Below are 12707 nucleotides of genomic sequence, written 5' to 3'. Positions count from 1 at the left end.
GGGGATGAGATTAATGCTGTAGGTATAAACCTTCAGGGCATTAATTTTATCTCTATTTACATTCCATCTCCTAATCCACATTGTTTAGAATTAGTTAAAAGAATGTGTGTTGTCCATAACCCCATAATAATTCTGGGCGATTTTAATTGCCATCATGCTCTTTGGGGATCCGACCATTGTGACAGTCCGGGTTTAGATTTGGTGGATATAATGGATGACGTGGGACTATGTGTCCTAAATAATGGGTCAGAAACGCGATTACCCAGACCAGGACAAAGTAAAAGCTGTGTAGATCTTACCCTTTGCTCGGCAAGTTTGATGGGACAATTGGAGTGGAAACGATTGGGGCTAACATATGGTAGCGACCATTACCCAATATGTTCCACTCTGAGGAACAGAATACTTCCACAAAGGGACAAAACCCCGCTTTTAAAATACAGGATCTCAGATGCTAAATGGGACTTGTATTCTCAAAATCTGGATAACATGGTCACCACTTTACCCAGTGTATCTTCCGGCAATCTAGGCGCCTGTATGGAGCAGTACTTGGGTTCTATTCTTTTGGCAGCTGACGGCTCTATCCCGATTAAAAATTCTGCCTCTGGTAGACTCTCATCCCCGCCTTGGTGGGACCGTGAGTGCTCTGCCATGGTTAAGTCCCGGAGGGAGGCGGAATTCAGGTATATTCGGGCTATGTCGGTAGCGAACCTGATTGAGTATAACCGAATTGTTGCTAAATCCAGGCGTCTATTTAGGAAAAAGAAGCGTGAAGGTTGGAAGAGTTTCTGTGCATCCCTTACCCCTACAACCCCATCCTCCATAGTTTGGAATAAATTTAAAGGGTATAGTCGTGGCTGCTCAGACCAAAATTCCTCCTCAATTCCCCATGACCTGGCCTCACCATTTCTCACAAAACTAGCCCCTCCCTTTGTTCCCCTTAGTGAGGAATGCCTTATAATCCAACCCTCCCCTCTTTCCAGTGATCCTCTAGACACGCCATTTACGACCCGTGAATTAGAGACGGTTCTCAATCACGTTCGGGACTCAGCTCCAGGTGTGGATGGCGTGCCTTACTCCTTCTTTAAAAAATCCGGAGAGCAAAGCAGATTATACCTTTTATCCCTCCTCAACACCTGTTTCTCCCTCTCATATATCCCTGACAGCTGGAAGACCCAGCTCATCATCCCAATCCTTAAACCCGGTAAATCCCCTGACTGCGCAGACCACTACCGGCCCATCGCCTTGTCGCCTGTGATTGGGAAATTGTTCGAGCACCTGATAAAAAACCGGTTAGTGTGGTTCATCGAAAGTCGCGGCCTTCTTGCGGAAACGCAATTCGGATTTCGCAGGGGTTTAAGTACAATGGACAGCATAGGCATCTTAGTGACAGACATCCGTATCGCCTTTTCCAGGAATGAGTCTGTCCTTGCGGTGTTTCTTGACATCTCAGCTGCTTACGACAACGTCCTTCTTTCCGTACTCAGAAGTAAGTTACGTGAGCTGAGTATTCCGTGTAAGATGCGCCAATGTATAAGTAGTTTACTGTCAGGACGTATTGTTAAGCTCCATACCCCAGGCGAAAACATTGAACCAAGAACCGTTTGGCGCGGACTTCCCCAGGGTTCGGTACTCAGTCCCATCCTGTACAACATATACACTTCGGACCTACACACGTCTCTCAACGTCGACTGTCGGATCTTACAGTATGCGGATGACCTGTGCTTATATGTGTCGGGTTCATCCATGGAACGAGCAGCGGAATCCATGCAAATATCCCTCGACTCATTAAATCACTGGCTTATGTCCCATGGACTCAGTCTATCAGCCCCTAAGAGCTCCAGTGTAATTTTCACTCGGAAACGAGTTTGCCCAGATGTTCGCCTGGAAATCGAAGGATCTCCCATTACGGTTGTAGACCGGGTGAGATTTCTAGGAGTCATCTTGGACTCGAAATTATCTGGAGTCTCCCATCTTAACTATGTCTTCAATAAATGTGAGAAGAAGATAAACTTGTTGCGGGCTCTGGCAGGCGTTTGGTGGGGTGCTCACCCATTTACTCTTAAACTCATTTACAATGCCATAATAAGGAGTTCATTAGATTATGGAACCTTCTGGCTGGAACCATGCAGCAAAGCTGCTATGGCTAGGCTAGATTCCATTCAATCAAAGTCTCTCCGCATTGTTTTGGGGTGTATGAGGTCTACCCCGATAAACGCTCTGCAAGTCGAGAGTGGCGACCCCCCTCTTTCTCTCCGTAGGCAGTATCTTGCGGATAAGTTCATTTATAAGTCCTACTTTCTTTCTACCCACAAGATTCTGTCTAAACTGACTACTTTGGAGCAGCTTTGCAATCAAAGTTCTTATTGGAGACATAAGGACTCCCCTCTCCCTATAAAGTCTTTTAGAAAAATAAAGTTGGTGGAGGAAACAGCCCCTATTCGCCAGTGTACCAAATTACCCGTCTATTCCTCCCCATATAGTGTTCTAGATTATGTTCCCCGAGTCTCTATTAACATAGGTTTAAATAAGGATTCGGTTCAGGCGAATGATAGGTTCTGTCAAATTATTAGTGACAAATGGCCGGATTATGCTAGGTTCTATACCGATGCATCTAAATTATCCCCAGACGGCTGTACCGGTATCTCAGTTTATATCCCAAACTCCCAAACCTTTTTGCAGTTCCAGTGCCCTCCGGAAACATCTGTTTTCACTGGAGAGTGCATTGGCATTCTCGAGGCATGTTTATACATTGCGGCACACAGCAATATTTCTAAAGCTGTTATTTTTTCCGACTCCAGTAGTGCCCTGGAGGCTATTGTCAAAAATCCCTTTAAGGATTTCCTTCGCAGTCCCATTATTTTTAATATTAAAAACCTTTTGTTTTCCTGCTCCAGTAAGGGCATAGAGGTTATATTGGCATGGATTCCCGGACATAGGGGTATTACAGGCAACGAGTGTGCGGATGTCGCAGCGAAAGCTGCTATTTCTAGCAGCACCGCAGACCGGAAATATTTCTCAACTGAAGTCTACGACCTGATCCATAGCGCGAAATCTGACCTCTTCGTGGCCTGGCAGTCTTATTGGTCTGAGACCAGTAAGGCCAAAGGCGGAGCATATGCAGCAATTCAGCCTACTATTCCTTCTAAACCGTGGTTTTATAAATTCAAAAAGGTTCCAAAGACGGTTACGTCAGTAATATGCCGTATCCGTATTGGTCATTGCTGCACTCCAGTTTTCCTCCACAAAATTAGAGTCCGCGACAGCCCACTTTGTATCTGTGGTCAGGACGAAGGTTCCATCGACCACATCTTTCTAAATTGCCCCCTGCACAAAAATTGCGCTTTGGATCGGGTCGTGACTCAGTTGGGAATTCAAAGACCAGTGAACACCCGTCACCTCCTGTCTTTTTTCCCTAATCCCCGAATTATATGTGCGTTTTGTAGATTTATTAAAGCTAACAATATTAAATTATAACTATGTAGTATATACGTGTAAATAATATCTATAGTATGTATAAGCAAATACTAACATCTATTTTGTGTTGTTTTAGGCACCGGAATCCTGCCGAAAAACCACTAGTATTCCAGACAATTATATTTCACAGTGCCCATGTGTGGTCATTACACGACACTGGCAGAAATTGCTAAAACAGTTAGCAGATTGCCATAAGCAAAAAAAAAAAAAAAAAAAAAAACATTTTATTACTATTATATTGTTTAGCATATCCGTAGAATCTTGGATTATTAGTCTCGTTCGTTACGACTATGGTAAGATGAGTGTCACATCCATAGATTTAGAATTACATAGATGTGACACTCATCGTTCTATTTCCTTCATTTGTATCACTGCGACGGGGTACGAATCTCTCTTTACATATGCAACTCTTTCTTAGTTAAAAAGAGACAAAACGCTTTTTGTCATGTGCGTGTTGGATATGTTAGATATTTGTATAACTATTATGTGTCCTCCACACGTAAGCGGATGCATCCGCAGATGGCATCGGCGGACGCGTCCGCCGACGTGTAGAGTAGATCAAAGGGATCTGGCGCGAGCGCCCGGCGCGAGTGTGTGGTCTGTCCACACGTCTGGCGACGCATCAGTGCCATCAGTGTTCATCGGGAAGCGAATGAGAGTGCACGCGTGATATTAACCATTTTTTCTTTGCGTTGGCTTTCTTTCTCGTCGAAATGGCGAGCATAAAAACTTAGGATACATTCAAATTCCTGGAGATGTATCAAGCTGAAAATTTCCTGTGGAATCTTATAATAAATACCACAAAAATAAACATTTTGTAAGAACAAGAATCATTCATTTTATTTAACTGTAGGTAGTTAACAAATTGAGTTGAGTTTACTGTAGGTCCTAAATAAATAAATAGCTGCAGCAGGTACGGTCTCCATATCCATTTTGCGTGCATACGTGTTGCATCTGACGACGACCACCGTGGTCGAGTGGCGTACACACCGGTTTCAAGGTGTCGCTAGCTCTGAGGTCCCGGGTTCGATCCCCGGTCGGGTCAATGTAAAAATTCACATTTCTACATTGTCTCGGGTCTGGGTGTTTGTGGTACCTTCGTTGTATCTGAATTCCATAACACAAGTGCTTTAGCAACTTACTTTGGGTTCAGAACAATGTATGTGATGTTGTCCGCATTTATTATTATTATTAATTATCTGACGAGAACCAACACAGACTGATCGACCTACATACGTGTGGACGGCTCGCAGAGATTCATCTGCGGATGCGTCCGCCGACGTCTGCAGACGCATCCGCCTACGTGTGGAGGTGGCATAATATATCTCTATGCTTACTCCATATTTGCGGGGTTCTCCCTTCGAGGGTTATATAGATGTTTATTATTATCTTGTTAAACTACATAGTGTACCTAGTATATTTATTTAAATTATACTAGTTCTGTACCCTATGTCGTAGACCGATAACCTAGTGAAAATTGTATAAAAAGGCACTTAGTCACAACCACCATCATAACTCAAAATTACTATGTACTTTAGTGTTCACTGACACTTAAAAACATTGTTATTTTGTGATTTATTTGAGGTTAGGTGATTAGGTTAAGGTTTACTCCGTTGGATGTTAACAGTCTTGTCGAGTGTCAATATTGTGTTAATTACCAATTAAATATAAGGTACGGGGACAGTAGAACAATGTTAGTCAATTAGTTTTTATATAATACTATCTATGCACACACTTATACACAAATATTTATAATTCAATGTTTATTTTTTAATGTGAATAAATTGTGGCCCTTACTATAAAAAAAACTATGTATACCACTGCTATCCACTCACCAGTTCATATTTCATGAAAATCCTGTAGCTTAGATAGGCATAATGATTATCAATAGACCTCTTACACAAGTATCCAAAACAATGTTTAGTAGGTAGTCCTGTTTTCGGTAAGTTTAGTACTACTACAAATCTGGAATTTTGTGGAGACTCGCACTCGAAAGCATCAAGAATTTTACTCACCGCCCCTAAGAAGACCCATTGACCACTCATAATGTGAAGACATTCAGTCTCGCTATTTACTCAGACACGGCTTAACACTAAACTTACCAAGTTCTTCATTAAAAATGCACTCAATATGTAATGTATAATCAAGCAAGAAGAAAAATATACTTACATAATAAAAAAAAAATTGGAACAAAAAAGCTATTAGCTATTTTTATTATTAATTATTAGCTATTCTGCTATCAGCAGAGAAGCTTGTGGCTAAGCTATAACCGCATAAGTGATTGGATCACGGGTTAAGCTATGCTTGACGCGGTTGGTCCGTAGATGGGTGAGCATCTTTGTCATAATGAGTACTCCGTGTTTCTGATGGCCAGTCTTACCAAGCGGTATTGTGTTGCCCAGGTAACTGGGTTGAGGAGGTCAGATAGGCAGTCGCTCCTTGTAAAATACTGGTACTTAGCTGAAACCGGTTTGACTGGTAGCCGACCCTAACATAGTTGGGAAAAGGCTAGGCCAATGAGCTATTACTCAGTAAATAAATATCTGAATGATAAATAGTCTTATAATTAAATGAATTTAATTCACTAGAATAATTTTATTAAAATTTAATATTAACATTAAAAATAAATTTATAATAATTACAATTTTCCAAACAACTATAAAAATATTAATAATTTTTTTTTTATTTAAAATTTCTCATGGCTTTAGTCACTTGAGCCGACTATGCTAGCCTGATAGGGAAAATCACTTTTATAATTTCATTATAATATTATACTACACTATCAACAAACCCTGCAATGTAAAATAATTATTGAAATATAATATACAATAGACATGCACCTAGATATGAAAATTAATAGAATTAACGAACAAAATACCCACATTTTTAAAAGTCACCATTAAAATTGGTCCAGCCAGTATTTCTTATTTGATACTATAACTTAGCAATAGAACTAAAGCTAACTAAGTTATATTGCCACACCACTTAAATATCTGACCACAATATAATTGATTAAATATTTTGTTTGAAAAGTAATATTTTGTGAAATAAAGATAATAATATCAATCAACATATCGAGTAAAACTTTTAGATGTGCATGTATGTTGGGGTCGGCTTCCAGTCTCACTGGATGAAACTTTAAGGACCAGTGTTTTACATGAAGCAACTGCCTATCTCACGTCTGCAACCCACCTGGGCAACACAATACCCCTTACAAAGACTTTTCAGACTTTCTACCTTCTGATGTTCTTCGTCATATTCAATTGTCCAGCCTTTAGTATTGAAATGAAATTATTTTATTTTTGGTCTCTCTAACCGACTTGTTACTTGACTATGCATTTTAAGCCCACCTTAACTCTTCACAATCAGTTGTTTATGTGCGGCCAATGACAATACACCAGTAAGGCGCGCACACTTTGTCATGTGTGATGCACTAACAACAGGAAGGATAGCGGATGAGCATGCGTGAGCAGCAGGCGCTAGCGGCGGGCGCGCGGCTGGCGGGCGCGGCGCTGGGCGCGGCGGGCGGCGCGGGGCGCATGCGCGCGTGGCGCCTGCACGCGTACGGCGCGCTGCGCGAGCTGCGCCTGGAGGAGGCGCGCGCGCCCGCGCTGCGCGAGCCGCGCGACGTGCTCGTGCGCGTGCGCTGCGCCTCGCTCAACCCCATCGACGTGGCTATGATCGGTGAGGATGAGCTCCAAACCGGCTCGTCCGACACCGCAGATCGCTGACGGAGCGCTAGCTTGCAGGTGGCTACGGCGCGCGCGCTCTCAACACGCTGCGGGCGCTAGAGGGCGCGGAGGGCGTGGAGTTCCCGCTGGTGCCGGGCCGCGACTTCGTGGGAGAGGTGGTGCGCGCAGGGCCGGCCGCGCGCCTGCGCCGCGGACAGCGCGTGTGGGGCGTGGTGCCGCCGCACCGGCAGGGCTCACATGCCGAGTTCGTGGTCGTCCGGGATGAATGGGTAACATCAATTATTATCGATCAATGGTGCAGTTCTCTGTCCGTTCGAAGAAGAATCTTTTGAAAATCGTTATAGAAGCTGATAAGTACTTACATATACTCCGTCCGTTCCTAGGAGATCTTATTGAAAGATGGTCCATGAAGTGACAGAAAATAAGTTACTGATTTGATTTTTATAATAGAATTTTAATTTTATGCTCTGACAGTTTTTCATCAATTTATTGTATCAAAGTTTAAACGTACTGACTTTAATGTGCTTCGAACGATTATGCATTCAAATTGTATTAAGGCTTTTTGATAATATACCTAGATAATATATATTATATACGATACGAGACTTGCCAAATAGCAGTTTTTGAACTTTATGAAAGATTCATAAGTGCTCTAGCTGTGGAGAGAAGATTTGGGTAATCAAGGGACCGCAAGTTTTTTATGAGTTTTCTCAATCTGATACTTTCGACCCGGTACTGTAGACACTAGTCACATCAGCACGCAGTTACATATTATGCTGTGAAAACCCCCTTCCCCCCACCCTGAGCAACCTAACGCTACAGACACGCAGAGCTAGTACTAGCCGCATGCGCAGGCGGGGCCGGCGCCGCGCGAGCTGGACGACGCCAGCGCGGGCGGTGCGCTGTACGCGGCGCTGACGGCCAGCGCGGCGCTGCGGGCGGCCGGGCTGGCGGGCCGCGAGCGCCCGCGCGTGCTTCTACTGGGGCTGGGCGGCGTGGGGCAGGCCGCGCTGCAGCTGCTGGCGCGGCAGGGCGCGCACGTCACCGTGGGCTGCTCCGCCGCGCTGGCCGAGCGCGCCGAGCGCCTGGGCGCCGCCGCCGCGCTCGACCGCCGCGCGCCCGACTACCACGAGCGTCTGGAGGCGGCCGGCCCCTACGACGTAGTGCTGGACTGCGCGGGGCTGGGCGGCGACGCGGCCGCCGCCATGCGCAGCCAGTTCGCGCGCTACGTGACGCTGTCGTCGCCGCTGCTGCGCCAGATGGAGGCGCGCGGCGTGGCGGTGGGCGCGCTGTGCGCGGGCGCGCAGCTGCTGGCGCAGAGCGCGCGCGCGGCGTCGGCGGTTCGGGCGCGCGGTGGGGCGCCGGCGTCGCCGCTGCCGCCGCACGTGCGCTGGGCGTTCTTCTCGCCCAGCGCCGCCGACATCGAGCACCTGCGGCGGCTGGCGGAGCGCGGCCAGGTGAGCTAGGCGCGCGTGAGCGTGAGCTAGGGCGAGGCCCGGCCGGGGCTGACGCGTGTCCTGTTGCAGTTCAGCGTGTTCGTGGAACGCGTGTTCCCGTGGTGGGAGGCGCGCGAGGCGTACGAGCGCGCGGCGGAGGGCAGCGCGCGCGGCAAGCTGCTGCTGGACTTCACGGCGCAGCGCCACGACTAGTGGCAGCGAGCGACGCGCGACCAGGCCACAAGGACTACGATAATCTTGGAAGGATGATTTCCAATTGTTGGATAATATTTAATGGATACTGTCTGACATTACAGAGTCTCCTTTCAAGATAAAAAGATGACTGCATTGTATTTAATAAATAGATTCGGTGTAATAGTAGGCAATTAAGAACTCTGTTTGACTTGTTAATAAAGTTTGATTTATACTTGCTGTCCATCGTAAATCAATCAGTGCACATCAAAAGAGCTTATAAACGCCACATTGAGTCCAGAGAGCCGGGTGGTTGAGGGGGTTCGATGTGCGCATGCGTGCATGCGTAATTAAATACTTCTCATATTCTGTATTTTAAATAAGTTGTCTAACTGTCTTGGACGGGCAGACACCGGAGTTTTAGTTATAGGGGTTCAAATTTGTTCCAAAGATCATGTTATTTAAGTAATTATATCTGTGATTTAAGTATTATGGTCACCTTAAAACTGCATGATATTTAACACACCGATTTCAAAATACGTGGCGACTAGGAAACTAGGCCTAAAAATAAAATTATGATTTAAAAAAAGCTCGTGGCTAAACGGCTGTAAGGTGAGTGAATCGATCACAGGTTAAGCGACGCTTGACGTGGTTGGTCCGTAGATGGGGGATCCTCTTTTCTCCTCCGTGTTTCGGAAACACGTTAAATTGTTGATGGCTGTTATTCATACATCTTTGACAGTCGTACAGGTAGTCAGAAGCAAGAAAGTCTGACAACCAGTCTAAGGGGTACCGTGTTGCCGTATCGAGGTAACTGGGTTGAGGTCAGATAGGCAGTCGCTCTTTTTAAAGCACTGGTAGGTACTTAGCTGAATCCGGTTAGACTGGAAGCCGACCCCAACATAGTTGGAATGAAGCTAGGATGATTATGATGAAAATAAATGTTTTTTGCTAGACGTCGCTTTGCTACGTAGTAATATATTAAGTTCTCCACACCGTTAAAACTGAACTAGCGACACTACGTTCATCAGTCCTCGCGACGGGGATCCGTCACATACCCACGGAGCTCACCCGGTGTCCACGCACGTAGACACGCGAAGGTTGCCCGTCGCGGGCGCCCGCTTAACGCAGTTTCAGCCCGTAGGGTCTACACAGACGGACCGAAATATGCAGATGGATTGCAGTCGAAATATGGTCCCGCGTCTTTCTGAACCTTACAGACTACGTTTGTAAAATAATTAAGCCGCTATGACACGGACTGCACCTCAACAACCGCAAGCAGTTATTATATTCTACTGTTGTCTGCAGTCGAAACTTAATTCACGTAGTCGACTAATCCTTGTTATTATATTGCCATACGGAAGATGACTTATTATACTAAGTATATCCAAAATTATGACACGATGAAAGAACGTAAATTTTACTTTTACTTTAGAACGCCAATTGCTTGATTTGATATGAAATGATTTAACTATAAGAATCACTGTGTCGTCAGCTCAAGAGAGAATTATAATCAGCGTAAGGTATTGATTCCCATACAAAAGCCCAAGCGTCGCGTGGCGCTCTATTTTGTCTTTAAATTCTTGAGACTTGCATTTTTTTATTAAAAAAGTTGGGTTCGAGATTCATTCGAGAACTATTCGACGCAAGCGACCTGAGTTCGGCTGCAGGACTAAATGCAATGTGGACAGCATACGGTGACACTACACAACTGTAGTCGACCTCTTGAAATTGAAGTCAAGACTGCATACAGTTTGATATTAAGTTCTCTCGACTGCAGTCTTCCATGTGCAGTTGGTATCATGACTGTACGAAGTCGAGCGCACAACTGCATGTAGTAAAATATACACCGTGATTTTTTAGTCGTCTTACAAAAGCAGCCCAGTTCATGTATCCAATGAGTAGAACACATTCATTATAAAAAAATAGGTTTTTATGAGATTTGAACAACTTTTTAAAATGCAATTCTATTCAATATTATGATGCAATTCGTAGTTTTAGAAACACAGCTCTGTTGCGAGCGCGGTCCAAGCCTTGTAACAATGGTGAGGGGCGCGGGCGGCGGCGTTTTTATCATTTTTGACAGGATGTTTCAGATTTCTCGTGTTTCATTTTTCTTCGTACCTATTATCTTAGTTGATGATAATAAAAAAATAATCGCGCCTATTGGTATTTTATGTCGGATACATGAGCTGGGCTACTTTTGTAAGACGACTAAAAATCACCGTGTAGAAAGTGCGTGCGGTTGTTGTGGTGCAGACCGTGTTATAGCAGCCTAGAGTATTATACCACATTAAAGGAACTGTAAAATGCTATGTAGCCAGCTTCCAAAATTTACCGAAAATCTACGGCTGGAACTATCAGTGCTTACAAATGCGTTTAACGGCAGATGCGTGTTAACCTTTGCCTTTAAACGAAAGATCAAAAATTGGAAAAGGGCAATGCTTCCTCGCGTACTAATTTGCAAAAGGAGCAGCAAAGTGGCGCTTCGAAGAGCTTCACTGCCGGGTATTGCAGTGGATTTCATTGCATTATTTTATTGTTCAAGGATTGAGTCCGAGATCCCCGAGAGTTTCAGCCGGTAAGACTTCGGTTAAAACTACCAGAATGGTTATCGGGCGGAAAAAATCCGTGAGGTTTTGTAAGGATTAAAAAAAGAAGTTCAAATCTAGACTCATTACTAACTATTGTTGACGTGAGCTGTTTTCTATAAAAATTAGCTTCTGTGCATTTACACACAGGTATCAGTGGGTATTTAAATACCCTACCCATTGGAGTACTAGAGACTCGAACTTCCTTTGATTTCAGTTTGTGTTTTTCACTTACCTAAATACTTATTGAGATTTTGTTGACTCAAAGCTTTGGTATAAGAATGTGCAAATTGGGCCGAAGGTTAATAAATCCAATTGGCAAGTAAACATGAGTTTTCGACTTTATGTATGTAGTCGCAGTATGACGACGTGAGAGGCCGGCCCGTGCGGACCACGCTCACCTAGTGGAGCTCGCTGCATCCCATGACATTGATGACATGCCGCGCCTCTAACTCCCCTCGCCCTCGTATTTAAGCAAACTAAAACTTATTATTACGAAAACAGGCTATTATTTATAAGATTTATTTTCAGTAAATACTTAAATATTTTTTAAATCTGACATTAACATTTGTAAATGAACAAAATTAGCATTTTTTGTTCTTACAAAAGTTATCATGAAATAATACAATAAGTACGTAACAACCTTTTTCAAATTATCTTCTGCGTCAAACTTATGCAAGGCCATGTATAAATAACAATTACCTACGTTGGTACTATGTGTGAAGTTTGGTACGTCACTAAGTATTTGTTGTACACCTACTAAGTTTAGGTTGAACCTCACAAGCATCTCTCGATATAACGAAGTATTTTCTCCTATGGCCCTTGTACACAAGCGTTTTCGCTACGCATATTATTATGTCCATCGGACGCCTACGCTGGGCACATGCTAGTGTAGCCATCTGTTAGCCAGGCTAGCCCAGTACTGCTCACCAACACCTATTTCAAAAATGTTTGACTTACAATAAGCCGCTACAGCTATAGCAACTGTCTCTACTTACGATCGATCTCCAAATGCATTAATGCATCTTTCAAACATTTTTACACCTAAATAGACAGTTTCTATTTACGAGTTTCTTTCAGTCACGGGTTCCTACCCGGATAATTAAGTAACATCACACTATGAGTACTTTGACTAGCGTTGCCAGTTTTTTTTTGGACAAGTAGGGACTTTGGTACTTTTTGAGTAAAAATAGCGGGATTCTTCCGTCAGAAGCGGGACATGATAGTAAAAAACAAAGTCAGCACGCGAACAAAACATAAGCGAAGAAGGTTAACTTGTAAAAATTTATCGAGCTTTTTTAAATTCGTACTTGGTGTGAAAT

At 44.0% G+C, this 12707-nt stretch overlaps 1 protein-coding gene across 1 annotated transcript; it reads left to right on the top strand.

The window, feature by feature from the left end:
• The first annotated feature begins 7011 nt into the window (after positions 1-7011).
• On the top strand, positions 7012-9034 carry LOC113498437 (reticulon-4-interacting protein 1, mitochondrial). The gene is made up of 4 exons (XM_026878417.1): positions 7012-7158; positions 7224-7435; positions 8021-8623; positions 8693-9034. The coding sequence occupies exons 1-4, from the start codon at positions 7014-7016 to the stop codon at positions 8813-8815; spliced, it is 1083 nt and encodes a 360-aa protein (XP_026734218.1). The 5' UTR covers positions 7012-7013; the 3' UTR covers positions 8816-9034.
• The last annotated feature ends 3673 nt before the right edge of the window (positions 9035-12707 follow it).

This window comes from Trichoplusia ni, chromosome 1, assembly GCF_003590095.1.
Source record: "Trichoplusia ni isolate ovarian cell line Hi5 chromosome 1, tn1, whole genome shotgun sequence".
Taxonomy (NCBI): Eukaryota; Metazoa; Arthropoda; class Insecta; order Lepidoptera; family Noctuidae; genus Trichoplusia; species Trichoplusia ni.
The sequence above is the reverse complement of the archived record's forward strand: the minus strand, read 5'-3'. Positions and strand labels throughout refer to the sequence as shown.

What these genes read in the sequence shown, in the direction of transcription:
- LOC113498437 (XM_026878417.1), top strand. Translation starts at nt 7,014, where the DNA reads ATGCGCGCGTGGCGCCTGCACGCGTACGGCGCGCTGCGCGAGCTGCGC. An exon ending in CATCGACGTGGCTATGATCG is followed by an intron (nt 7,159 to 7,223) that starts GTGAGGATGAGC and finishes GCTAGCTTGCAG; the next exon opens with GTGGCTACGGCGCGCGCGCT. An exon ending in TGGTCGTCCGGGATGAATGG is followed by an intron (nt 7,436 to 8,020) that starts GTAACATCAATT and finishes CCGCATGCGCAG; the next exon opens with GCGGGGCCGGCGCCGCGCGA.